This window comes from Strix aluco, chromosome 4, assembly GCF_031877795.1.
Source record: "Strix aluco isolate bStrAlu1 chromosome 4, bStrAlu1.hap1, whole genome shotgun sequence".
NCBI lineage: Eukaryota > Metazoa > Chordata > Aves > Strigiformes > Strigidae > Strix > Strix aluco.
Window position 1 is genome coordinate 62324234 of NC_133934.1, and position 24604 is coordinate 62348837.

At 43.0% G+C, this 24604-nt stretch overlaps 1 protein-coding gene across 1 annotated transcript in view; it reads right to left on the minus strand.

The window, feature by feature from the left end:
- The window catches only part of ADGRL3 (adhesion G protein-coupled receptor L3), a 514763-nt gene that overhangs the window by 15880 nt on the left and 474279 nt on the right, over positions 1–24604 (minus strand). Inside the window, exons 22-25 of the mRNA XM_074823334.1 lie at positions 18537–18563; positions 15067–15235; positions 12130–12255; positions 9435–9531 (exon numbers count right to left, since the gene is read on the minus strand). Of these exons, the coding sequence (XP_074679435.1) occupies positions 9435–9531; positions 12130–12255; positions 15067–15235; positions 18537–18563 (419 nt within the window). The remainder of the gene's footprint in view (positions 1–9434; positions 9532–12129; positions 12256–15066; positions 15236–18536; positions 18564–24604) is intronic.

Sequence of the window (24604 nt, forward strand, 5' to 3'; positions counted from 1 at the left end):
AATCACTGCAACAAATCTCAGCTAACTCAGTCCAAGGCAGCAGAGAGGCAAAATAAACCAAAAGACAATCGACAGTGGGATTCATTTTGCACGTAGGCAGAAATAGGTGTTAAATTTCATAAGTTTTGATCCTCGATGCAGAAAATCATAATTCTCCTGGCATGAAATGTATGCCCGATTGAAAAAAAAAAAAAAAAAAAAAAAGGAAAAAAGAAAAAAACAGCAGAGGTTATTTGCTAGTCCAAAAGGATGCTGAGTTCCCCTTACAAACAGAAAATACTCCTCTGCTGTCATCTACCTGAAATTTCTCTCTACTTCATACGTGATTATCAGGATGGGTCATTTTGAGGCCAGATGTTGACATTTAGCCAAACCAACAGTTGCTTAACAGGGTTGCAGAGATTTATGGCTTGCAAACAGCTATCCCTCCCAGCTGATTTGGTGCAACTGCATCTGGACTACTCCCTCCAGATCCCTTCCAAATACGCCCTCTGGGGTGACGGGCCCCAGGCAGGAGTATTCATGGCGTCAGGGGAGGATGTGTGTAGTCTGTAAGGATTACAAGAGGGAACAGAAGAAGCAGAAAGGCACGAGGTATGAAACCAAGAGCTTCATCAGGAAAATACCAGTGGTGGTGAGATGGGGAGATAAAGGAATAGCCTCCTACACTGGGTAGAATGGAAATTTCAAAGTCCTGATATAAAATCAACCATGCAATTTCTTTTGCAGGTTCTTCATGGTGTTGTGAGCACTACTACAAGCATCCGTGGTGCTGGGACAGCAAACACTCTTGAACACCTTCTGCTCCCTAGGGAAGAGCAGAAGCTGCAGGACTCAAGAAACTGTGTCTGGACAAGATGCTACAAAACAGTCCGCAGGCTCACTCTGGATTAGCAGAGATACTGCCAGGGACTCTCACCTTGCTTCTTCATCCTTGATTTCCACCAAACAGCCAGGGGACACTTATGCACCTCTGAAAACCATTACTCCCTTCTCAAGTGGCAGCCTGGACCAAAAAGGAATAGAAACTGAACTTCTAATCATACTCCAGCGGCGGGAGGAGAGTAGCATTGCTGTTACCATTTCTGGCTAAACTACAGGACTCCAGGCTCCAAGACTGATGAATCCCTTGAAACAAAGACTGAATTTCCCAGGACTGAGGGCTTTGCTAGCCAGTGGGAAGGCAGATGCTTGAGGGCAAGGATCGCTGCATCCTTCAGGTTCATGCAGCACCTTGCCCCTGCTGACTCAGCAATGGTAAGCAAGGACAGTGTTAAGCACCAACTCCTCTCAGCACTCTGCAAAAAGGATAGGTTTTGGAGATAAGTGCCTTGTCTTAGATTTAAAGCAATGATGATGAAGAAATGAGATTTACATATCAGCAGATGATAGTCTCTGAATGGTCACAGAGGCTGCTGCCCTGTCGTGGCTTAACTCCAGCCAGCAACTAAGCACCACGCAGCCGCTCACTCACTCCTCCTCCCTCCCAGTGGGATGGGGAGGACAATCAGAAATAAAAGTAAAACTTGTGTTGAGATAAGAACAGTTTAATAACTAAAATAAAGTAGAATATAATAATAGTTATAACTGTAATGAAAAGGAATATAATAAAAAGAGAGAGAAATAAAACTCAAGAAAAGACAAGTGATTCACAATGCAGTTGCTCATCACCTGCTGACCAATGCCCAAGCAATGATCCACCCCTCCTCGCCAACTCCCCCCAGTTTATATACTGAGCATGACATTCTATGGTATGGAATATCCCTTTGGCTAGTTCGGGTCAGCTCTCCTTGCCATGCTCCTTCCCAGCTTCTTGTGTATCTGCTTGCTGGCAGAGCATGGGAAACTGAGCAATCCTTAATTTAGGATAAATGCTACTTAGCAACAACTAAAACATCAGTGTGTTATCAACATTATTCTCACACTAAATCCAAAACACAGCACTGTACCAGCTACTAGGAAGAAAATTAACTCTATCCCAGCCCAAACTAGGACATGCCCCTACCAGGGCCATCCCAGGCTCAACTTTGAGAAGTCCTCTCCGTTTACCTCCAGAAAACCCTGAGCATCACTGAAAACAGAGCACAAAGCATTTAAAGCATCTCCAGTGGGATCTCAGATTTAAATAGACACACCTCTTGGTTCACACCACATCCCCAGTCATGCAGTGATGGTACTCAGAAGAGCAAACTGTCTGCAGGAGTGTCCTGGTTTCAGCCGGGATAGGATTAATTTCATCCGAGGTTAAACCACAACAAGACAAACACTTTTCTCTAGTCCAATTATTTTTGAACTGTTTAGTGCTCAGAAAAAAAGAAGAATGCAAAGTATTTTTATATCCAGGAATATTTCGGTGAGTTCCCTCTAGGCATCTGCAGATGCATTCACGAACAAGGAAAGCAACTGCAGGCACCTTAGACATCGTGGGAGTCTGCTGCTCTGAAACTGTACCCCAGTATCACAACAGGAACAGAATAAAAGAACAAGTGATCTGGAAAACTTGAAAACATGCTTAAAAATTGCAGTGGTCATCACTAACTCTGCCTGCCAACTTGCGTGTTTGTACAGACACAACCTGCTAATTTAAAATGAAAAAATCTCCACACCATAAAACCATCTCTCTGAAAGACAGGATATGAAAACTGACTGACTTCGCAGGACAAACTGGGGCACTGTTTGCTGCCAACTGTAAAAAGAAAATAAATGGAAAGAAAACAGAGAAAGTATTTATTCTCTAATATATTCAAGTCACAAGAAGAGCCACAGGTGTTACTCAGAGCAGGTAAGAAGGGTTTAGACAGACTGTGATAGATCAGCTGATGGCGCCCTCTGAATGTCTTATCAAGATGAGTAGGGGTGGTTCCACCTCTCCCAGAGCTTGGCTGCTTGCTATTTGTTTTATATGCAACATAAATTCAGCAGAAATCTGACTGTCACACCGGTCACATCAATCCATCAAGGAGTGAATGAGCATCTTGAGAAAGACTGACGCATGACAACAGTAGTGCTTTCATGGTCCAAATTTCCACCTGCTCTCTGCTTTACCTAGGCACTGGCAGCAAAGGGTCAGCATTGCAAATGGGCTACAATGAGAAGCAATCGCTCTTTGATGTGTACTGGGGATGGGGTTTGAGATCCCTAGGGGAATCTTGACTTGATTTTCCTTTTTTCTAATTTGCTTTCCTTTTCCTTCTTTTTCTCTCCTCCTCTGCTTGTCTCTTCTTTTAATCACACCAAACTCCACTCTGTTTTCACTGCTGTATTGCCAAGTTATGTCCAGATCATGACACCCACCACCCCTGCAGACAGCTAAACCAAAGCACCTTCATCTTACAGCACTGAGACACATCTGGCAGCCCCCAGTTCTGAGCAGAAAGGGACGATCTGGGGAGAGCGACCCAAACCCGACTCACTGCAGTGCCCCAGCACTAACCCGCAGCTCCCGTCTTCTGGAGTGACAGTCTCCTACCAAAGGAAGAATTTCACCTTCTACTGTGTTTTCTAAATAACTGCTTCCTAAAAATGCAGGATAATATGGCCACCTGAAGATAATTTAAAACTTCACCCACCCTCCCTGCAACACACACAGTCATCCCTGCTGAGTTAACAGCATAGATACAATTTCAGCCTGGAAATCACAGCTTAATTATATTTTTGGGTGGGTGGGAGGAATTTGATGGGAGATTTCATTTAGGAAACAATCAGGTCTCGGTTGGGTTAGAAATCAGGATATTAATGTTCTTCATTTTAATCTTCCTCTCTGACTCAGATTCCCACTGTTTGAATTTGAGCTCAATTTGTTCTGTTCATTATGAAGAAATCCACATGAATTTGACATTAAACTGATTATCTCTGAAAACAGTAGCAATAATTTCCCTTTTTCCTGTGTACGTTTCAGATTAAGTCTTTGTGGTTGATATAAAAACGCAGGGGAGAAATAATAAAGCAAAGGGAAATCAAGTATTTATTCTGGAGCGCTACTTAGAAGCTGAGACATGCAATGACATTTATGCATTTGGGAAGGAAAAGCAAGGGGTAGGGACAAACAATACCCTCATTTCCATTTCCCATTTCAGCCCATTTGCATGGGAACAAACAGGGAGTGAATACGGCTTTCCTAACCAGGAATAGTAGCTGGTGTGCCAATACTGGGGGTCTTAGGGTTTTGCGATGACTGTTTGGCGGGATTTGCTGGCAAGGGTGTGCTCCCTCATGAACAGACCCGATGAGACACACCAGGGACCCACACCCCCTGCTCAGCCGTGGGCACCCAGTCCTTGCCTCCTATCTGTCTCCTGACTGGACCATGGACCTGGGCTGTAGTTGAGTTTCCATCCCTGTCTTCACCAACATCTCCTGCTGCTTTGGGTTGGACCCTGGACCTGGTTCATCCCCTCACCTTGTCCAGAGCTGTGGATGGACCTTGCTCCCAGCACCCAGCTCTGCCTGCTGGCTTAAGTCCCTGTGGGACCATGCCCCAACAGTGAGGGCATGGCTTGTGCTTGAGTCCCGCTCAGCTCCCAGCTCTTCTCCCTCATGAAACAACTCTGCTCTTACAGCTCCCTGATGTTTCTTGCCCTTTGGATGAGTGGAGCAGCAATGTAGGCCACCAAGAAACCCCTCCAAGAGACCTCCGTGGATGAGGTTGGTGGGGACAGTGTGTAGCGCTTCGGGGGTGAGGGGGCATAAAGCATATATGCATATATCCAAAAGGCAAGAGATGCACATACCCCTGTTTGTTTAGCAAGACTGTTATTGGAATAAACTATTAAACTTGCTGTCTAGTTTGTAAGCCAAGACTCAGAGCATTGCAGCGGGAGTAGAGCACTTGTCCCAACACAACAGACTACTGAAGCAGTGTCTATTTTCAAAGAAATCTGGTGGCTTTACTCCTAGCCCATTTATTTCTCCAAAAAGGGAAAATCCATTAAGATACAGCAAGCATTTGCCACGGATGAAGATATAGTTCCCCTTATCTGCTAACTTGAATGGATATACATAGCTCCATCACTGCATTTTCCTGTAACAAAGCACTGCCTCAATCCAGTGACAAACTCTTTGTCTTTGCTGCTCTTGAGCCTCATCAGAACAAGGATCACTCCCTTCTTTAATAGGTAACGTACATTTTTCCTCTGGGGAAAAAAAAAATATCCCCCCCCCCCCCTTGAAAACCTGAAGGGTAACAAAGAACCATACAGTTCATGATGATTTTTTTTCTCTCCCCGTTGTCTCATATCCAAAGAGAGACTGTAATTACTGTATTACGTCTCACCTAAGACATGGATAAAAATAGGCTGGAGTTGCATTGCTGATTCATGCTATGACTGCTTGTTTGCAAGGTTGTGTGAGCTATCCAAGTGCTCCTGAGGTAGCTACTTGGATGTACCCAAAGCTCAGACCCATGCTGCACCCTCAGAGCCCCGCAGCAGTGCTCATGCTTACAGTGGTCCCCTACAATCCACTCCTCTTGCCATCAGCACTGTGCTGAGAGATATCCTGATTTTCCTTGCTGGCTCCGTCTGCGTGTACAGTACAGGTCCACAACTACGAATACCAAAGCACAAGCACAGCAGAATTGGAGTAACAGTAATGTTGTTAATTGCTTTTAATCTCTAGCTCTTTTTAAAAACTTTTCTTAGCCCAAGTACTAAAAAAATCTGATTATACAACCAAGCAGTCATCTGCTCCGCTTTTTCCTCATGAACCTAATACAAAGGAAATCTCTGTCTGCTACTTTCCCTTCATACATTCTACTTTTCAGTCTTCAAAGTAGTAAGTCTTAGCAAATAGTCCATCCTACATGTATCCCCTTTGGTCCAGTTTTATAGCATTGCATGCAAGTGTCTGTATCAAGACCACTTACTACAAACACCCTACAGGCAAAGGGAGACTCGTTTTTTCTACTCATGAGGTAATCAGCTTGGTACTGCTTTTACATCCCTGCAAGTTTTCAGCACTGGGAAAAGAAATGCAGAGCACAGGCTGGATGTGAAATAGATGGCAGAAATAACCAGCCAGACTCATGGTGGGAAAAACTGGGCAAGGTTGCAGAGTGGGAGTGCAAGGAACAGGGATTTCCTGGATCCTGAAACAGAGTCCATGACCATGGGATGGACAGGCATGCTCTTCATTCAATGGTAGAAGCGGAAATCCATGGTTGGTTTCTGTTCCCTTCCTCCTGATTTCAGTGGTATAACAACCCCAAATCCACACCGTTACTAAGCTGTAACAAGCAGCAAGGGGAAACAAATCCTGAAACATTTTGGACTAATTTGTAATTAGACGTTACCCTCAGGAGATATCTGAAATGGTCGTGTATGTCTTAGGAGTCATGAGTAAATATAGTTTTCATTACAGAACACATTACAACAGGCAAGTTTGGGGTTATGCCTGAAATTCCCGGTACGGTAAATGAGAATAAGAAAAATAACGTTATGGCCAATTACTTTGTGGGGGTGGGGGGGTAGTAGATAAAAGAGGATCTGGAGCAGAAAAAAAGCCATAATCAGTGTGATATCTGCTAAATCAGAAAAAGACATAATTACATGTTTAAAGGAGGGATGCACTAACACAGACACCACATTTCAGACGGATGCCCAGGAGCTTCATGGAGGAAGAAGGGGGGATGGGATGGGATGGTATAGAGAGATGCTGGTCATCATACAGGAATACAAACAGCTAGAGCAGTCTTGCCTGGGATGTTATCAAGTGGCAGGGGACTGCAAGCACTGTGAATGTGATTGGGAAAAAAAAGCTTAAATGAGAAAGTACCCCAGTTGAAGGATGTGTCACTGCTTTCTGCTCCCATGATAGAAACATGAAAACTCAGCGCTGGCCCAGGACATGGAGAAGTGGAGTTGGGCCAGGACCTGGAGAATGGGGTGATTCTGGGGAGAAAGGATAATTTTCTCCCTGTTTTAGAAAGGCAGCTGCTGTCTGAAGGCAATGTTTAATTTGGGATAATACAGATATTAGGCAAAAGATGTCTAGGCTGGAGAGAGACTTCTGAACAGGTATGCAAGTCTGTTGTATCAACCTTGGGCAGGGAAGGCTACTAACCATACAATTCAAGGCTCACACTTGACTCCTCTGAGCTTTTATTCTATGCTTGTAAATAAAATATTAATGAAACAACTCCTTTAAAGCTTGATATATATTTAAATATTAAGACGAAGACAAGAACTGTGAAAACCACATTGCCCCACTGGTCTGTTCAGGCTTCAGTTCTCTCTGGAGAGATGGAAGAAACAGCTTATGCTTTATGCAAAGCCCTAAGACCACAAACGTTTATTTTCATCTGGAATAAACAGGATGAAGTGTGAAATATATATCCCCCAATCTGTCAGTTGGGATTCCTGTTGATGTCAGGTATATTTTCCTACCAGAACTGACCACCTGCTGTTTTGGAGATGCTAACTCCCAAAGAAATGTTTTAACCTCCATTTTGCAGATAATTCTGTCTACCAGAAAATTAAAAAAACAACATTGTGCCTGCCTGTGTGAAAAAGAGGGAGGATGCCCCTAATATAATAGTACAACTTATTCAAGTCACTTAAGTGTCCCACCTAAATGGCTTCCCTTCCAAAACAGTTATTAGGCTGCTCCTGTAGTCAGTGGAGAGATTCAGGCCCTTCAGGTGATTCATCTCATCTGATGTTACACAAGGAAAATAGCTGAATGAAATCCGCTTTGAAGATGCCTCCCCCGGCAGCTCATTTCCCAACTGACCTTTAAATAACAGGCACATCTAGTAACAGGCTCTCACCACACTGGGATGAAGATTGCCCACTTGAAACCTCTTCACAGCTTTCCCAATTTATGGTCATACTCCCTCTTTGCACAGAAAAAAAAGCCTAAACTGAAAAAGGAGAGATTCCTTGGTTTTGCCGACGAGCCCAGAAGATCCTGTTTGCTAAAGCATTTCCCTTTGTAGCCTCAGCTGCATTGGAAAGCAAGTCAACTTCTGTGCTAACTAAAGGAGCAAACATTCCATGCATGACACATTTTTGTTTGTCACCGAGACGGAACGATGGATGGCTGAGAGAAACAGTGGTTCTTGCTGTAGCCTTTGTGCGACAACCGATCCCCCTCTAAATTTGCCCCAGAGAAGCCTGGCTGTAGCTCTCCAGTCTTCAATGCAAAGACAGAGAGATATGTGAGGGCAATGTATGTGGATAAATCAGCCATTTGCAGTAACAGCATCTTATAGCTCTCTTTATTAATGAATATTCAGTGCGAAGTGAAAATATCCTGGCACAAAAACCACCAGAGTGGGTTAAGGGAGAAAAGTACATCTCCATGTTAACTACATTGCCTTCCCCTTTGCACTGATTTAGGTGATACTTAAAATGTTCAGAGAACTGAACTGTATACCCCTAGTTCCCCAGCACTTGGTAGTCAGTATTACTAACAGCACAGTCAAAATCCTTCAAGCCTATCCTCAGGCAAAACACCCTAAAATCAGTGGGAATTCTGGGTCAAATAAAGACTGAATAAGAACCAAAGTCCCAACTCAATTCTCAGTTGAGCTTTGCAGTCCAACCATCAGGACAGGAAACACTTTTGATTTTCACCATCATGAGAGAACAGCTGGGCCCAGTAATCCCAGTTCTACCCCCTTTTAATTCCAGCATCAACTGGGCAGATACACAAAACAGAATTTGGCATCTGGTTGCTCAAGGCTAAGCCATAAAGTAATTGTACTGGCAGAGAAAGAAACCTATCTCTGAGGCTCTTTTTCTGGTATTCCCTTACTGTCACTTTCCTGCAACTCCCTGAAAAAGACTTTTTAAAAAAGCTGTTCAGATTTCCTCCTGTGCCAGGCACCACATTTTGTTTGGCATATACGTCTCTGATAGCCTTTCCTCCACAGATGTCTATAAAGTTCACATCAGTCAGTTCTTCAAACTAGGTATATTAACATCAACGCAGACAATTTTGTTCCAGGCACAGTTTTTTCTTACGTCTATGCTCTGCTGCTCATTTTTGCTCCTATAAAGATGACAGTTTTGCTACATACCCAGGCCAATCAGGACTCCTGTGATGCTTAACACAGGCTGTACAGTGCCGTAACAGCCTATTTTCACCATCAGCAATGAGGCCTGACACCTCAGCAGCTTCCGGCACTAGCAGTTTGCTGAGGGAAAGGGGAGATTTATTTTCAACTTTATTTCATTTACCTTTTGCTTTTCCTAACTCCCCTCCAGAAATGACAATTCTTGAAAATGCATGTGTAAAAATAAAGAAAAAAAAAAGGAAAAAAAGGCAACAACCACCACAAAACCTCCTCCCAGTTATCATTGTAACATTTCTTATGTGGGAGAATAGGGTCCAGTGCTGTTCGAGGTGAGAGGGAGAGGGAAAAGGGGCAACGCATTTCAGACTCCTTAAAACCATCACAAGAGTTAGAGATATGAAAAACAGTTTATAATTACCTCTGTTGAGTGAAGCTGAACTGTTTATATCTCCAGTAATAAAGGAAGACTCGGACTGCTTTCGAACTGTGTCATTCCACATCCTACGAATCCGGCTCTGAAGAGGGATTGAACCACAGCAGGTAATGAATTTTTAGCAGCTGCAGATAGGTTTCTTTCTGCCTCACTAAAGATGGCTATTGGCATGTCTAGCTCAGGATGAGACTTGTTTCTAGCCAGCTGTAACCAAGCGGTTGCTGTTTAGCTATAACCCACCTCATGTATGCCAGACCCTGCCTGCCTAACTTTATAACACAAATGCCTACCTCAAAGGAGTGCATAATTGGATTGCTTACATCTTAATTAAAAAAAAGCAATAGAAATCGTATACAAGAGAAACCCAGACCTGTGCAAGCTACAGATTTACCAATATAGCACCAAACAACAGAAAAATAACTTACACGCAGAAGCACACATGCTTCCTGTACTATCTCAGATAGCCTGTGTCTTATTTTTTGTGAAGTGTAACAGAAGAATTCATCTCTGTCTTGGTATCCCTGAATGAACAGAAGTCTTCTATAGCTACTATCCATCTTGGGGAATAAAATCCCCCACAAATGAATGACTTCTGTTCCCTACTGCGATGGGTTTGCCATCTGTGGTATAGCTTCTGCTGCTACGAATTTGTTGGCCTTCTGTCTTGTTTCTCAAATATGCTGTGGAGTATCTACCGCTGTGGCTTTTACACCACTGTCTTGCTCTTCCCCAATTAGATGTTGCAAAAGATAAAAAAATCGGTCAATATGTATCTTGCGAGTGGTTCCATCACAATCTTCATGTGAAGATGACTGGGGAACCCAGATGTCCAGAGGAAACTCTCCCTCACCTCACCTCTCAGAGTATGATGGACATGTCCCAGGGCTGCGTGAAAGTAGTGCGAGGTGGTGTGGGAGATCAGGAAGGCTGGTTCCCGCCGTGATACACCATGTCTTTCTTAATTGCTAAAAATGCAGTGCTTCCCGCAGTGGGATCTTAGCCATGTGAGATCTTCCAGGGCTTACTCATGTGGTCACAGCTGAAAAGTGCCTCCTAAGTCTACTCATTAACTATGTAGTAACAGCATCTCCTAATCATGCATTAGTCCTCTATAAATGGAAGCACAATGTGACATGAGGCCCATGCACTTTTACAGCAATTATTTTTCACCTGGACATTTAATCTATTGTATTTCTCTGACATGATCCATTGTGGATTAATTATTCTGTTTCATAAGTGCTTTTCAGAGAAAAAAAGGATCTTAGGAGTTTTCCTCCTCGTGGACTTCTCTGTTCAAAAGATAGGAATCAGATGCTTTCAACAACTCAGACTGATCTCCACCCACTCTCCATCACCAGTGTGAGGTCTCTCCTGCCTACAATGGATCTCAGGTGCTTCCATCCTTCCAAGGACAAGCTTCTGCAGGCAAAATAATCTTCCTTGGTACCTCAAACCTTGCCTGCCATGAGGGGACTGCTTCCAGGAGACTCAATTCACCCTCAAAAGGGTGTGTTTTCTTGTGCTGAGACTGCCAAGAGGGCCCATTAAAGTCAACTCTTCTCAGACAGGAGGGCACCTACCCAGTAGTTAAATTATATAAAACCAAAGGCTTTCAAATCAGCCACCTAAATGTGGCTGGATATGGTGAGTTTTGGACATTATTGATTACTGTGGGATTTGATGGAATACTGGAGAGAGGCTCCATATTCTATTGCTGTTATTTGTCCTGCATAACATCCAGACCTATGTAAATGTCAAAGTGGAGCTCTTGGATGACATCTTGAAAACCGTTGAAAATAAATGATAATTTGCTCCAAGACACAAATTGCAAATTAGGTTTTCCTGGAAGGTTATAAACTGGTACTCGCTGCATGTCTTTCATAATTTAATAGTGGAACTGTCATGTATAATTACTTCCATTAGTAATACTGAATAAATTTGTTTGGTTTCTATTGATTAAGAAGTAAGCTTCTTCATTTTATACGAACTGTTTGTCCATAAATCTGCATCTGTACTTATAAGTTAGCTTCAAAATTACTAAGTGCACAAATTACACAAAACCTGAATTTTCAGGTGACCAAAACATAACAAATCCAGTAATTTAGTGAGATAATCTGACCCCAATGGATTCTCCTAAGAGATCTATAAACTGAGCGAGGCAAGGAATTGATCAAAACACTGAATGCCAGAAAGTGAGCTCTTCCACTGTGAAGGCTATTGCAAGACCCTTGTAGTCTTTTTTTAGCAAAAAAACCCACTTGGTTGTTACAGCATCATTCCTGTACATGGCAATAGCTGTGACAACAACCTTTAGCTTGTGATTAAAGGATGTACTGCAGTGTAGCATAGCTAACAAAATACTCCCAGTTCCTGATTCCCATGGAGAGTGGGCAGGACAGCTCAAGTGATGACCACCCACCTGCCTCTAGAAGGCAAATTTGGACTTTTTATTCTCATCACAATTATTTGAAGGATCTTGGAGAGGCACTAATTGCCATCACATCCCAAGGGAAGCCACTGTGTTGAATTCTGGGAGAGAGGGAAATCTCTGTGGGTGCACTGGGGATAGCCCTAGAGCAGCTCCTTTGTTGCTAAGAGGAGCCTCCCTCCCAGCATAGCTGCAAAGGGTATTGGCATGGTGGTGCAAAGCACTGCGACATGAACAAGAAACGCAAGTTACCTGTGAGCCTGTGGAATATCTTCCAGGTGTCCGTGACCCCGAGGTTTTTCCTGAGCCGATAGAGCTCTCTGTACTTTTCCCACTACAGCAATGTGTACGCAAGCATTTTCCATACTCTTTACGTACCTAGCCAAGGAAAGAGCAGAAGTGAGTTAGCGGTAGCTCCTCCTCCAACCCACCACCTTCCGATTTTCAACAGAGTCCCTGATTTACCCTCAGTGGTTCATTAAAACAACAGCTGTTGCAGTACGCAAGGAAGAAGCCTATTACACATTGCAGCTCTCAATATGTGAGCTCACTGTTTACAATGGTGTAAGGGACTGCTTTTATGCAGCAAAGCTGCTCGTTGACACCAGTCGGTTGTAGCTTTCTCTGAGGCACATCAAAGGAGCATGGGAGGAACTACAGATACACTATTTATGACTGAAAATTAATATCCTCATAGATTTTATATAAACTAGCATACTGGCTTATCAAGGTACTAGAAGTTATTGCTTCTGGCAGGGGACTAAGAAGAAAAATTCCAGAAGAAACATATAAGAGCTATAGATTTTTATTATTTTTTTAATTATTTCCTGCAGTCAAACTGAAACTAAAGGAAGCCAGCAGCCCTAGAGATTAATTCCCAGTGCACAGGGGTGGCCGGAGCCTGCTTTCCCACAGCACTGTGCAAGGCAGTCATGTTTTAAATGGGCATCACAATCAAACTGAGACATCTTCTTGCCTGGAGTAAAGCCCTGCCACCTCCTTTGCTTCTGGGAAATTACACTGACTTGTGCCAGGGCAGGATCTGAGCTTTGACTGAGCTTCAGGTGTTACTTTTTATAGGCAGCAATACCCAGAAACCAGATGGGACAAGTCTGAAAATGAGGAGACTGTACTGAAAAGCCAAAAGCAAGTCATGTTGCCCACTGACAAACAAAAGCCCCAAAATACCCATGCATGTCCAAAACACCAGTTGAGATTCCTTGGAGCATGCAGTTAGCTGTGAAATATTGCCAGACTATCTACGAGCATTTCAAAACTCTGTGAAACAACTGTTTGAATAGCAAATTACAACTTTTTCATTAGGTTCTTCCTTAAGTGCTTGAGACAAACACAATACCATGAGTGCCCAATATGCCCGAGTGCCTAATCAATCCTTTGCTGAGAGAAAATAATTCAATTGCTTTAATTAGCCACCCACTGCTTGCCTCTCTGCATCTTTTTGCTGATTTTCTAGCCCATGATAGATAGGAAAGGATTATTTTTTTTAACTTCTCTCAATTAATTCCTCCCTCAGCTCTTGGGTCAGAGAGATGCATCCACCCCACAGCAAGGTACTAGCTGCATTCTCCTTCCCTCTATGCAGCTGTAAATCAGGAGCGATCCCACAGTCATCAGTGATGGTTTAAGGGTGTAGACTGGCTTGAAACAGAAAAAGAGAATGGTTCTTCCATGCCGAGTGAGCACCCTGATAGCCAAGGAGGCTGTGGTGCCACTCCAGGATGCTGGGCTAGGGACTGACCCTTTGCAAGGTGCATTGGAGGAAAGATGATGGACCAGTGAGACTGGTCCAGAAATTCAAACTCCTCGTCAAAGAGGCACCTGCCGGTTTAATTAGCGATAGTGATGCTTCCTACATTCTTATCATCTTGCCTGGAAATTTTCTGGCTGAAAGTTTTGGGATCATCAGCAGGCAGTTGCATCTCAACAAAGCTTTTAAGCTTTTTAAGATGCACAAATTTGAGATGAAATGACAAGGACAAAAAACTCTGAACCCCAGAAGTCTTCGTTTGGTTTCAAGAATGACATTTTGCACAGCTCTGCAGATCCTTCCAGAGGTATCACTTGCAGAACTCACTTGCTACAATGAATTTTGCTTGCTTTCATAGGTCAGATCTCCCTTTCCTGTACAGGAAAATGTGGGTAACACAGGAGCAAGCTCAGGGCTCTCAATGGAGAACAGACCTCAGCATGGCCCTGACTTTACCCAGTAAGCCATTTCACTAAAAGCCACTGGTTACACTGAGAAACTGGGACCCAGATGTATCCATGTATAAATCTTCCCTATGTTTATACTGGATAAAGAAACTGCCCTTTGAAACCAAGATGTACATAAAAAATTACCAGCAGACATGCACAGAATTGGAGAGCTCCGTACTACTGAATTTCAGTGGAGAATAAAATGGTTCTTAAAAATATTTATTACTGATTGTCAGAGGTTGTAAGTTTGATCTACATATACACACAAGAGATTTTTATTTTGATTTTTTTTTCCTAGAGTTTACCTAAGTTACTCCACTGCTATCTTGCAAATGTTAACTGGGGCATACTTCAAGTTCCACCAAGAAGCACTTACTGTGCTTGCTTTGAGGAAGATTTCCAAAAGCCCACATTAGGACTGCGCAATACAAAGGCTAACAAACTGTTGCAGAGCGTAGGTCCTTCAGTTCTTAAAAAATCAGGGGATGTAGCCTCTGCTTACATAACATCAACCCATATATGCTGCTATATGGGTGATTTCATGCAGGGACTGCTAATGAAGATGTAAAGCTCACTTTGCTGTGAGCACTGAGCCACACAAGGACCCTCCGGATGCTTGTGGAGTTGCTCCCATCTCACACTGGGGAAGGAGAATCTGGATGATAGCAGGCAAAGTCCTTTTACATGTTCACTGCCGTAAAGCCCTGAAACTGTCAGCTGCCTTTTCCCTCGCCTCCGACTTGCTCGTTGTCAGTGCCCCCGCTGCTGATATGCCACTGCCACATATCTTCGTTATCAGTTCATTCCCCTGCATCTTGCTGGTTTCCAGTCTAAATACCACCCTTATTAGGTGCACAGAGATAAATCTGTGTGAGATGAATTCAGGGCACACTGATGATGTTATGCTGTGGTTGTTAGGCAACAAAACACCCCATTACTACCTCTTTTGCCACTGGGAACCATCTGTCTTACCTTCTTCTGGAGGACACAGTGGAAAATGAATATAAACATTCCCTGCAGAGAATTGAATATGGTGAAGAGATACGCCATGATGACTGTGCTTTCATTAATATACATGAGTCCAAATGCCCAGGTCAGTCCTAATAGGCAGAGTAGGGCTATTGCACCTATAACCCAGGACCTGTTAAGAGAAACAAAAAAAAAAAAAAAGGGATTGGTTTTTCATCTACAAAAGGCACACATCTACAAGCAGGAAGACTTTGCCCATGATTTTAGCAAAAAGAAAACAGCGCATCAAAATGAGTCATAGGGAGTGTTGTCTTCAAGCTGGATGCAGTTTACAAATCTTCAAGCTTGAGAAAACATACGGAAATGGAAATGTTAGCAGTGTAGAAATTTATCATAACGAAAGCATATTCGTAACCACAATGTTTCTTTTCCTTTTTTTTTAATGTAAAAGCAGTGTGTATGTAAATGACATGTAGATGCTATTTCTGCAAATGGCAGGAAAAGAAAATAAACCAACCAAAACAACAACTCTAAATGTCACTTTTTTAGTGTCCACTGGTTTCAATGGGGCAGGAGTGCCAGCTGGATTAGCCTCTTTATGCTTAACACCAAAACAAATGTACTGCTGCATTGTAGCTAGTCTCCCATATGCCTGTAAGCCAGATAAACAACTACAAGCAGGTGGGCAAGCCCTCACCACTTGCCAGATCAGCTTCACACAAGGAGGCTCTCTGCAATGCTGCTTCACACTTCTTCCACCTTGTGATGAGGGGAAATACATGTATACATGAGAGGAAATACATGTATAGGCGCTCACACATTGCATTTGCTAAAACAGTAGCTGCTGCCACACTTCTGCTCAGAGAAAAGGAGGGGCAATCCTTCTTTACATTGGCTACAAAACTGAGATTATTGCTTGCTCCACCCTGGGAGGGAAGCGAGACTAGGGATGCAGCCATTGCTTGGCCCCAGATGTTGTTCAAGCAAATGTGGGTAGCCTGCAGTTTCTGCTTGCCTTCTCCCAGAGACTTACTGTTTGGACAGACAGAGCTGGGGACATGGGATGGTTGCTGCATGTTATTTTCTTCAGTGCAGTTTCAGGAAAGCTGGAAGCTCTGCTGGGATGGCCAAGTTACCCTGCTAAATAACATTTAGTCATCTGCTAAATTAACTTCTGAGACTGACCTTCCAATACTAGGACATGAGATGAAGTGTGACAAGCGACAAGCAGGGTAGGAACTGGGTCCTGCTCCTAGCCACCTCCCTAGTTTCTGCATGCTAAATTACCTGTAACTTTAAAGGAATTGCTGCATAGGGGAGGGAGTCAACTTCTATCTGGGAAGCACAGCGGGAAGTGCATAGCCAACAGCACCATAAGCACCCCTTTGCCCTTTCCCTCAAGGCCTTGATTTTCATCTGTCTTCCCCTGGTATCATTAGGTGTAACATCATAAAAATGAATGCAATGACACCCAATCTTTGCACCCCTTCCTCACTGTTTAACCCTTCGGTTCCCCAAAGCAGACAAGCCTGAAGCCAGTCAGCACCTCTGCTTCCTTGTTCACCCCAAAGCAGCCTGGGGTGCTGCAGAAGGGCTCACAGGGACAACAGCCTGCCTACGTTTCTAAGGTACTTCAGCGTTGTAGAAACTTGGCCAGGGTTTGGATGTCTTTGGGCTTCCATCTGCTAAGCAGAGCATGGGGCAAGGGGGAAAAAGATGAAGCAGCAGTAGCTTAGGGGAAAAATAAGTCCTGCAGAGGTCAGGCAGGCAATCTCCACTATGAGACACCATGGCAGCTGCAGCCTCAAATCCTTTTCCCTTTAGCAGGGCTTGTCACAAACAGAAGCACATCGATGTTGTATTCATGTTTTCTGTTGTTTTTTTCTTTAGGTATTAGAATGAAAATACAGCATTAAGTCTTCCACTGAAGTTTATAAAATATGTATTATTCAACCACACAACCAGAAGAGCTCCCTAAGGTAACCACTTATTAAGGCAGTTCTTTAAAAATCACTATTATGTATCTAGCAGACCAGAACAGCTGCTTTGAAGCATTTCCAGTCAATCCTGCTAATAAATATTTAGCACAATGCAAATTGAAAATGCACTCTTGAAATCCTTCAGAAAGGTAGCCACTAGATAAAGTTTACAGCTTTAGCTGCTTGGTATATTTTTCTCCCTGAGATTCCACCATCAGTGAGAGCACATTATCATCTTAATTGCTTGCCAATTTAAAAAATACAAATAATTTTTTTTCCTTAAAAAAAGAAGAACAAATGAAGTGGAAAACACTTTTTTTTTTCCTCCTCCGTCTCTTCTCTTCCACGATTAAAAGCTTCCTGCGTTTACAGAGCCTTTTAAAAATGATTCCCAGGATATCAGAAAACTATTCTGCTCTGAAGCACAGCCAGTTCTTGAACCTGCCTAAAGAGCCTTTGGCTGCAGAGGTTTGCAGGAGCGAAACAGTTATTTAGTGAAAAAATGCTACCTTCAGTGATGGAAAGGAATCTGTGGGTGCAAACTGTACGTGTTACAGTGTTGTGCTTCAGAAAACAAGACCTGGAGATAAAGAGGGCGTGGAGATTACTTTGAATAGCTCCATCCCGTATCCACAATAAAAAAAAAAGAGCCAAGTGATGAAAGAGAACATGGGAATGATGCTGCAAGAATGAACACAAAGGACTCTTCACCAGAAGAACAAACTGAAAGTCTACTGCAAAGTTGATTTGTTTCTATTTTGTGCTACTGCACATTACTTTTTGGTTGCAGGAGAAAGAGCATGGATGCCCAAAGGCATGTAATGTCTAGGCATTTTTGGCTTTCTTCCCAGGTTTTTTTGGTGCGGCTTGTGGGTTTTGTTTTGCTCTTTGTACAGACTTGTTGTTGCTTTTTCATGGTTTTTCTTTTCCATAGTGCAATTTTATATCAATAAACAAACAAAACCATCCATGTTTTGGTGTAATTGAAAATCAGAGATTTACAATTAGGGACAATTATGTACTCCAGTGAGTAAAGAGACAGTCTCCCATGCACCAAACACAGATTTGCTTGTACTGCTCCCGTTAACTACAACAGAAATCATAGGGATTACCACCCATGTACCTTTCTGAGAATTTACTTCTGTATTTATATTACTCTAAAGCACTCTCAGTGACAGAGCACAGTGGATCAGAAGGTTGCTATTGGTATAACAAGTCTGTACGATACAGGAGTAACTTTGGAACATTCACCTTGAATTCAAGTAATGTCCAATCAAAGAATATAAAGCCAATATAGTGACAATTTGTTGGCAATACATATGCAGCACATTTACTCTGCATGTTAGCGTATGCCTGACCGTTTTCCTGCAGTTTGCTCTTCTGCCTCAAATGTGAATGACAGAAGCTTTAATGATTTTTCAATATTGATCTGACAGCTGGTTCATGAGACCACACTGATAAATGAAATTTATCAGCCATTCAGGTCATTCTTACTTGATGAAGGGTCTGTTATCCTCATAGCTAAAGAATGCGTAGACATAAAGACAAGAACACCAACATTAGAAATACAATGACATAGAGAATACACCTAACTGCTAGTCCCCCTCCCTTCTCCCACCAGCCATCACCAAAACCAAAGGCGGACTGGCATCAGGTGCTCCTGATAAACACCAGCCAGCCTGGCTTGCTGCCCCAGGGAATTGAAATACAACCAAGGACGCTGGCTTCATGCACAGAAGCGAGCACCATTAGCTGCGAGCTACAGCTACCCCTCCTGGCTCTGATAACACAACTGTCAATTGACTTCGAAATCTCTTTTAAAAATCATGGGTATCTCTGGAGAAGACGAGTTTTGAAACTCCAGTGTAGCCACCACAGAACGCTTTCATGTGTTCAGGTAGCAAAACTTTGCCATGCCTTCAGCACTCTCTGTCTGTGGTGCTGTAGTGTATTACAGGAACCTCTTTATTGCCATTTACTTTTTCATAAGTGTAACTCCCAAGTTGCCAGTTTACGAGCCAGACTGCAGTGTTATCTTCTTTTTGAGATAACAGCATTAGGATCTTCTAAAGCCCGGGGTGACAGGAAGTATTGACCTATTTACTTCTATTTCACGGGGAAGAACGAAGAAAGGACTCTGCCAAGCAAGAGTGCAAAGCAGCCTGCTGCAGTGAAGAAGCAGCCAAGATGGACCACTCAAAATGAGCTTCTGCCACTGTGGGACACAAGATTAGTGGCAGCTATTTTCCTAGGGGAGTGCCCCTGGCCTCCTGGGACAGGCTGTGTGCCTAACTCTGCCTGTGTGACGGGTGATGTGTAACACATGGGGAGGGCAGGCCAGTTCCCAGGCCTCCTTTCCCCCCTAGTGTGGAGCTTTTGAACCTGCGATCCCTTGCAGCGGCCACCATGGGTGCCAGAGACGGAGACTGGCTCAATATGTTCGTCTCATTGCCCCTGCCAATGTAGCCAGTGCCAGTCCATCCTGCTAAGATCTCCTTCGGTCAATACTGACAACCCATCAAGCTATACCCTCTGCTAAACAAACCACTCTGCTTGCAGGTGACCCGCTTCAGCTCGAGTTAGAAACAAGCTGCATTAAAGCTGAGTGATTTTCAGCAGTAACTTCTGACTGTGAGGGACACTAAGCATGTTCAAGGTGAGGCTTTGTGTTTTCTCCTCACAATGGCTAAAGCCATGTAGGGACAACTTCCACATCATTCACATGCACCTGAAACCACAGAGGGGCATCAACAGGAGCAGGATTTAGTCCTCATGGGAGGAAGGTGGTTTCACACAGTATATTGTGCAAAACATTCCCATTTTCCCCCCACCTTGTCCTTGGCTGAAACAGAAGAGGCAGTGATGCTGCCAGTCCCAGCTTTGCCCTGGCATGGTCACCTGGGGTCTTTGGGAAAGGGAGGGAACAGTCGTCGAATGAGGTGGATCTGGCCATGCTCATAACACTTGCACCAACCGTACTCTGAGCAGCAAGATATAAGCAGAGAACACACCATGGGGGACAAGGTAGCTGCTCCCAGGTCAGTAACAGGTAAGCAGTGCTATCTCAGCTTCAGCATCTACAGCATCCCTGGGCTGTAGCCCTCCCTGCCGCCATTGCCATTCCCACCTAGCCGTTGACCGCTCCCTGCAGTGCTACTCCAGCACTCAACCAGTCCCTTCAGCTTCCCTGGCTGCCACCCCTGCAGGGATCCCCCCTGGTCATCATCTGTCACACTGACAGCTGCTCACCTTAGATCTTGTGCCACATCTGTCAGTTGCATGAGGACATCTGAACTACATCTGAGGACATCTGAATGCCTAGGGCACTCAAAGGTAGTATCTAACAACATATGGGGAAAGCACAGAGCATATCAGGATCAGGAAGGAAGAAGGAAGCAAGAGTAGAGGAGGTGGCTTGATGCAGGGAGCTCAGTCCCTGCTTCCAAGACACAAGGAAAGCTCAGTTCCTTTGCCTTAACAAATCATAGGCTGAGACAGTTGTGACCTCAGCATCTGCAATGCATCTGGGCAGGTACTAGGAACACAGAAAAGCCATTGGTATTAAAAGACTCCCCCCTTAGCTGCACCAACGGGATTCTCCAGCCCATTCCAGCTGTGTAGCATGGTGTTGGTCAAATCCCCCTGATTCTCTTTGCCCTCTCATCTACTCAGCCTGCAAGATCATAGGGGCAGGTTCCTGTTGTGCTCGTGGTATGTGTAGCACCACAGGATCTGCAGCTCCCCCGCGATGCAATTAAATTAAAGGAAGATGTGAGACAGTCTGGAGCTCCCAGCCCAGCAATGTGGGCAGGAGCGGGGCATGAATTTCTATTACTGTGTTCACAAGCACTCAGGTTTTATAGCAAAGATTTTACTGTTGAAATGTCACTGGTGATAGCTTATAAAAAGAGAGAATTAGGGAAATTTTTTACTCTGTTGCTGCCATCCAGACCCCTGCAAAGTTTTTCAGTGATCTGTAATAATCTTTCTTCAAGGCAGCTGAAGGTTCCATTTCATATTTGTACGGACAAGACATGAAATTGGTAAACTTGGATTGCCTTTTAGCTTGAGGCTAACACTTCAAAGCATCTCAGGAGAAAACCGTCAAAAAGACCTGAGCAGTTTGTGCCCCATTTCTAATCTGGATGTGCCTAGGACCCACTGCCCAAAGCAAGCAGGTGCCTAAAGAAATGAGATTTTCAAAAACCCCTAACTCCCAAACACTTCAAATCTACAAATAGGACCTGCAGGACTTAAGTCTCTTATATCCCTCATGAAATACAGATCATTCCTTCTCATTTTACCAACTCAAGTGTTTTAAGAAGCTTAAATCTTGTGTAAGCAACTATTTGTGTCTAACAAAAATTACTCCAGAATGGGGTTTTTTTGCCCCTGGTAAAGTCCATGAAACCTATCAGTGCTGCAGTAATACTGTGTCATTATCTGCAATACATAAAAAACACCACTTAGACAAGAGAAAAGGTTGGAAGAGCCTTAGCTCACAGGAAAACGGAGCTGCTAACTGGAAAACTGAGATTATATTCGCTAACAATACAAGCAAGTAATAGTCGAAGCGGAAATCATTGGAAAACCTAGCCTAGCACAGCTTGAGATGCTAGATCTGAAGTTCTTTCTCCAGATTTAGACAAATTCTTCCAATTCCTCACAGTAAGGGATACAGCCCATTGAATTTAAACTATGTGACTCTGATCCCTCCACAGTTAATGGGAGACTGGTACCCCCAAAGAGCAATTTATCCCCTACAAGAACAGGTATTTAAGGTAGGTGAGGCTTTGCCATTCCCTGAAGAAATACCTTTCTCTACTGACTGCAGAGGAAACCTGAATGATGGCTTAGGTGGGGGCTTCACTTTCAAATACCTGAAGTTAAAAAGCTGATCTTTAGTGGTGGCATTATTCCTTTAACCTGCAAAATCTTACCTCACCTCCCCTGTGTTTCCTCACAACCCAGATGATGGATAGTGGATGGTCTACCGATCCATATAAATACCTAATTCATTTTCTAATCTTAAAAAAGCCCTGACTTTACCTTGGGGCAAAGACTTCTTAAGGTTAATTACACATCATGTAAAACTCTTTCAAAACCTTATTTAAGTTAGATGTCTTTCAATTTCCCAGAGTACTTTATCCTTCAATGATGAGAAAGGATTGTTCATATTCTATATTCCTGTGATATTTCCAGACCAATACTTTTTTTAAAAGTTGCTAAAATTAGCTATTTATTTAGCTATGTTTAGATGCTTAAGGAATTTCAAAACCAATGCATCCTAAACTAGGAAACCCCTTTTGCACTGCCTATCATTTTAAAACCCCAACATGCACCTTTTTGACACAAGGCAACTGAATTGCCAAAATATACACTGACAGCCCAATACAGAGGCACGGACAATCTGCAATTTATATTGTATGGTGAAAACCACTTCCATGTATGCAGATTAGCAATATCCTGGATTGCTAAAACCTTCATTTTTTTTCAGCAGGAAAAGTAAGTCAAGAATTTACCTTCACACACAGACTGGTCCTACAATCCTGCTGAACAGTGAAAGCCTGTTATCAAAAAGCAGCTATTCAGCTCTCAGTTAAAATGAATAATGTCTGGTCTTCTTACATTTTGAAAAGAGTTTACTTTTTTTTTTTAATATTTAATTTAACAAAGTGTAGTTTTTGAGACACTTTTAGAGTAAAACTGGGCCTTAAATAAACCCCTTCATAACTAATCAACTTCAGGTGTTATCATTTTATTCAACTCTTTATGGTTTAACATTACCTAACTTGAATTTATCACTCTTTTGACAATTCAAAGTATTTTCCCATCTCTCCAATAGCAGGAAAAGGCTCAGTAAGCACATGGACTCAGTGCTCGGGCCCCAAAATAACAGTTTGGCTAGCAATCAAAAACGCCGAAGTGAGTACACAGGACTTTTAGTAGCTGTTACGGGTGATGAAACCCAAATAAAAATAGATGGATGATGTGCCCCCTCGAAAGCATTTGGAAAGACCCATGGAATTAATTTTAATATTGTGCAAATAAAGCAGAGAGACAGACGTTTCCTGCAGGCAAGCATGAGAGAGACACAAAATAAAGTGTGCTATGCTGTCTCCCCACTGCCTGCCAATATGAGGCAGTAGGCATGTTTTGTTTTCCTTATTTTTTTTAAATTTCAAGGATTAGAAAAGATTGATTTATTGAACTGCTGAAAATCTACAGGAAGGGGTTGGAAAGTCCAGCACTCCCCTCATAAAGCAAATGGGTTCATTGCTAATTACTGAAGGAGCATCTTCATGGTGAGAAAAATCAATTGCAAGCAATAAAAGAGTGCTTAAAGGATTTTGCCTTCACGTTTCATGACAAAGTTACCACCTTGATGGCATGAAGCCAAATGTCTTCCTAATCGCCTTCCTTAGGCTGCTGGTATTCATCACAGAATCATCTAGGTTGGAAAGGACCTTGAAGATCATCTAGTCCAACTGTTAACCTAGCACTGACAGCTCCCAACTACACCATATCCCTCAGTGCTATGTCGACCCTACTCTTAAACACCTCCAGGGATGGGGACTCCACCACCTCCCTCACATGGCTTTCCAAGCCATCATTTCCAAGTCTTATCTTCTGGCTCCTGCACCCTTTCACAGGAGGTGGCCAGTCCCCTAAAGACATCTGTAACCATCTTGGGGGGTCACCTGGCCTGTCACCACTTCATTTGCAGAAGAAACCCCCGGATTTACATGCCTTGGAGATCTGTAAAGGTTGGGGTCCTACCTCCTGGCATAAGGGAAATTTTATATAGGTTGAAAGCCACTTCTGACTTCCAGCGGTAGCTCTGAAAATTTTTTTCAGACAAATGAGGCCAAACCTTCCTTGGCCCTACGTGATATCCAAGCACAGGATCTGGGCAACCTATGCCTGATTATTTCTGCCAAAGGCAAAGCATCTTCCCTTTCCCCCTCAACTCATTCGAGGAAGTCATGGCCTGCTTTCTGAGATTTGTTCTTAATTACTGCAATTGGAAAGAGCAATTTTGTTAAACTCATCTCATTTTCTATAAGTAATAAATTACCCTCAGAATTACTTACACTGTTTATTTCCTTTCTCCTAACTTCGAAAGGCATGGCATGATTATTCAAACCACACTGATGTGTAACCACATATCCAATATTGTTTCCACACGATATGGATTCACCAAAGCCTTTAGATACATTTGTATTATCCAAATAGCATCAGCAGGGCTTGCTGACAAAATACTTAAAATGTATGGCCTTTTAAAACAATAATCATGATTTACGGGTTCACAGAAGGACCTTAGGTATTTAATATCTTCCAGGACACCCTCCCAAATCGATAACCGCTCATTGATTTTTTTTTTTTTTAATTCTGAAATTCCCCCGTCACAGGGAAGATTAGTGCTTTACAATCACCATTCAACATTAAGGTGCCCATCACAAAAAATATAGATAAACAAGTAAAACCCAAAGCCCAGACAGTCAGATATTAACCAAACCCTTCTTTGAAAAACTCAGCAGCAGACTGCAACAAACAAAATC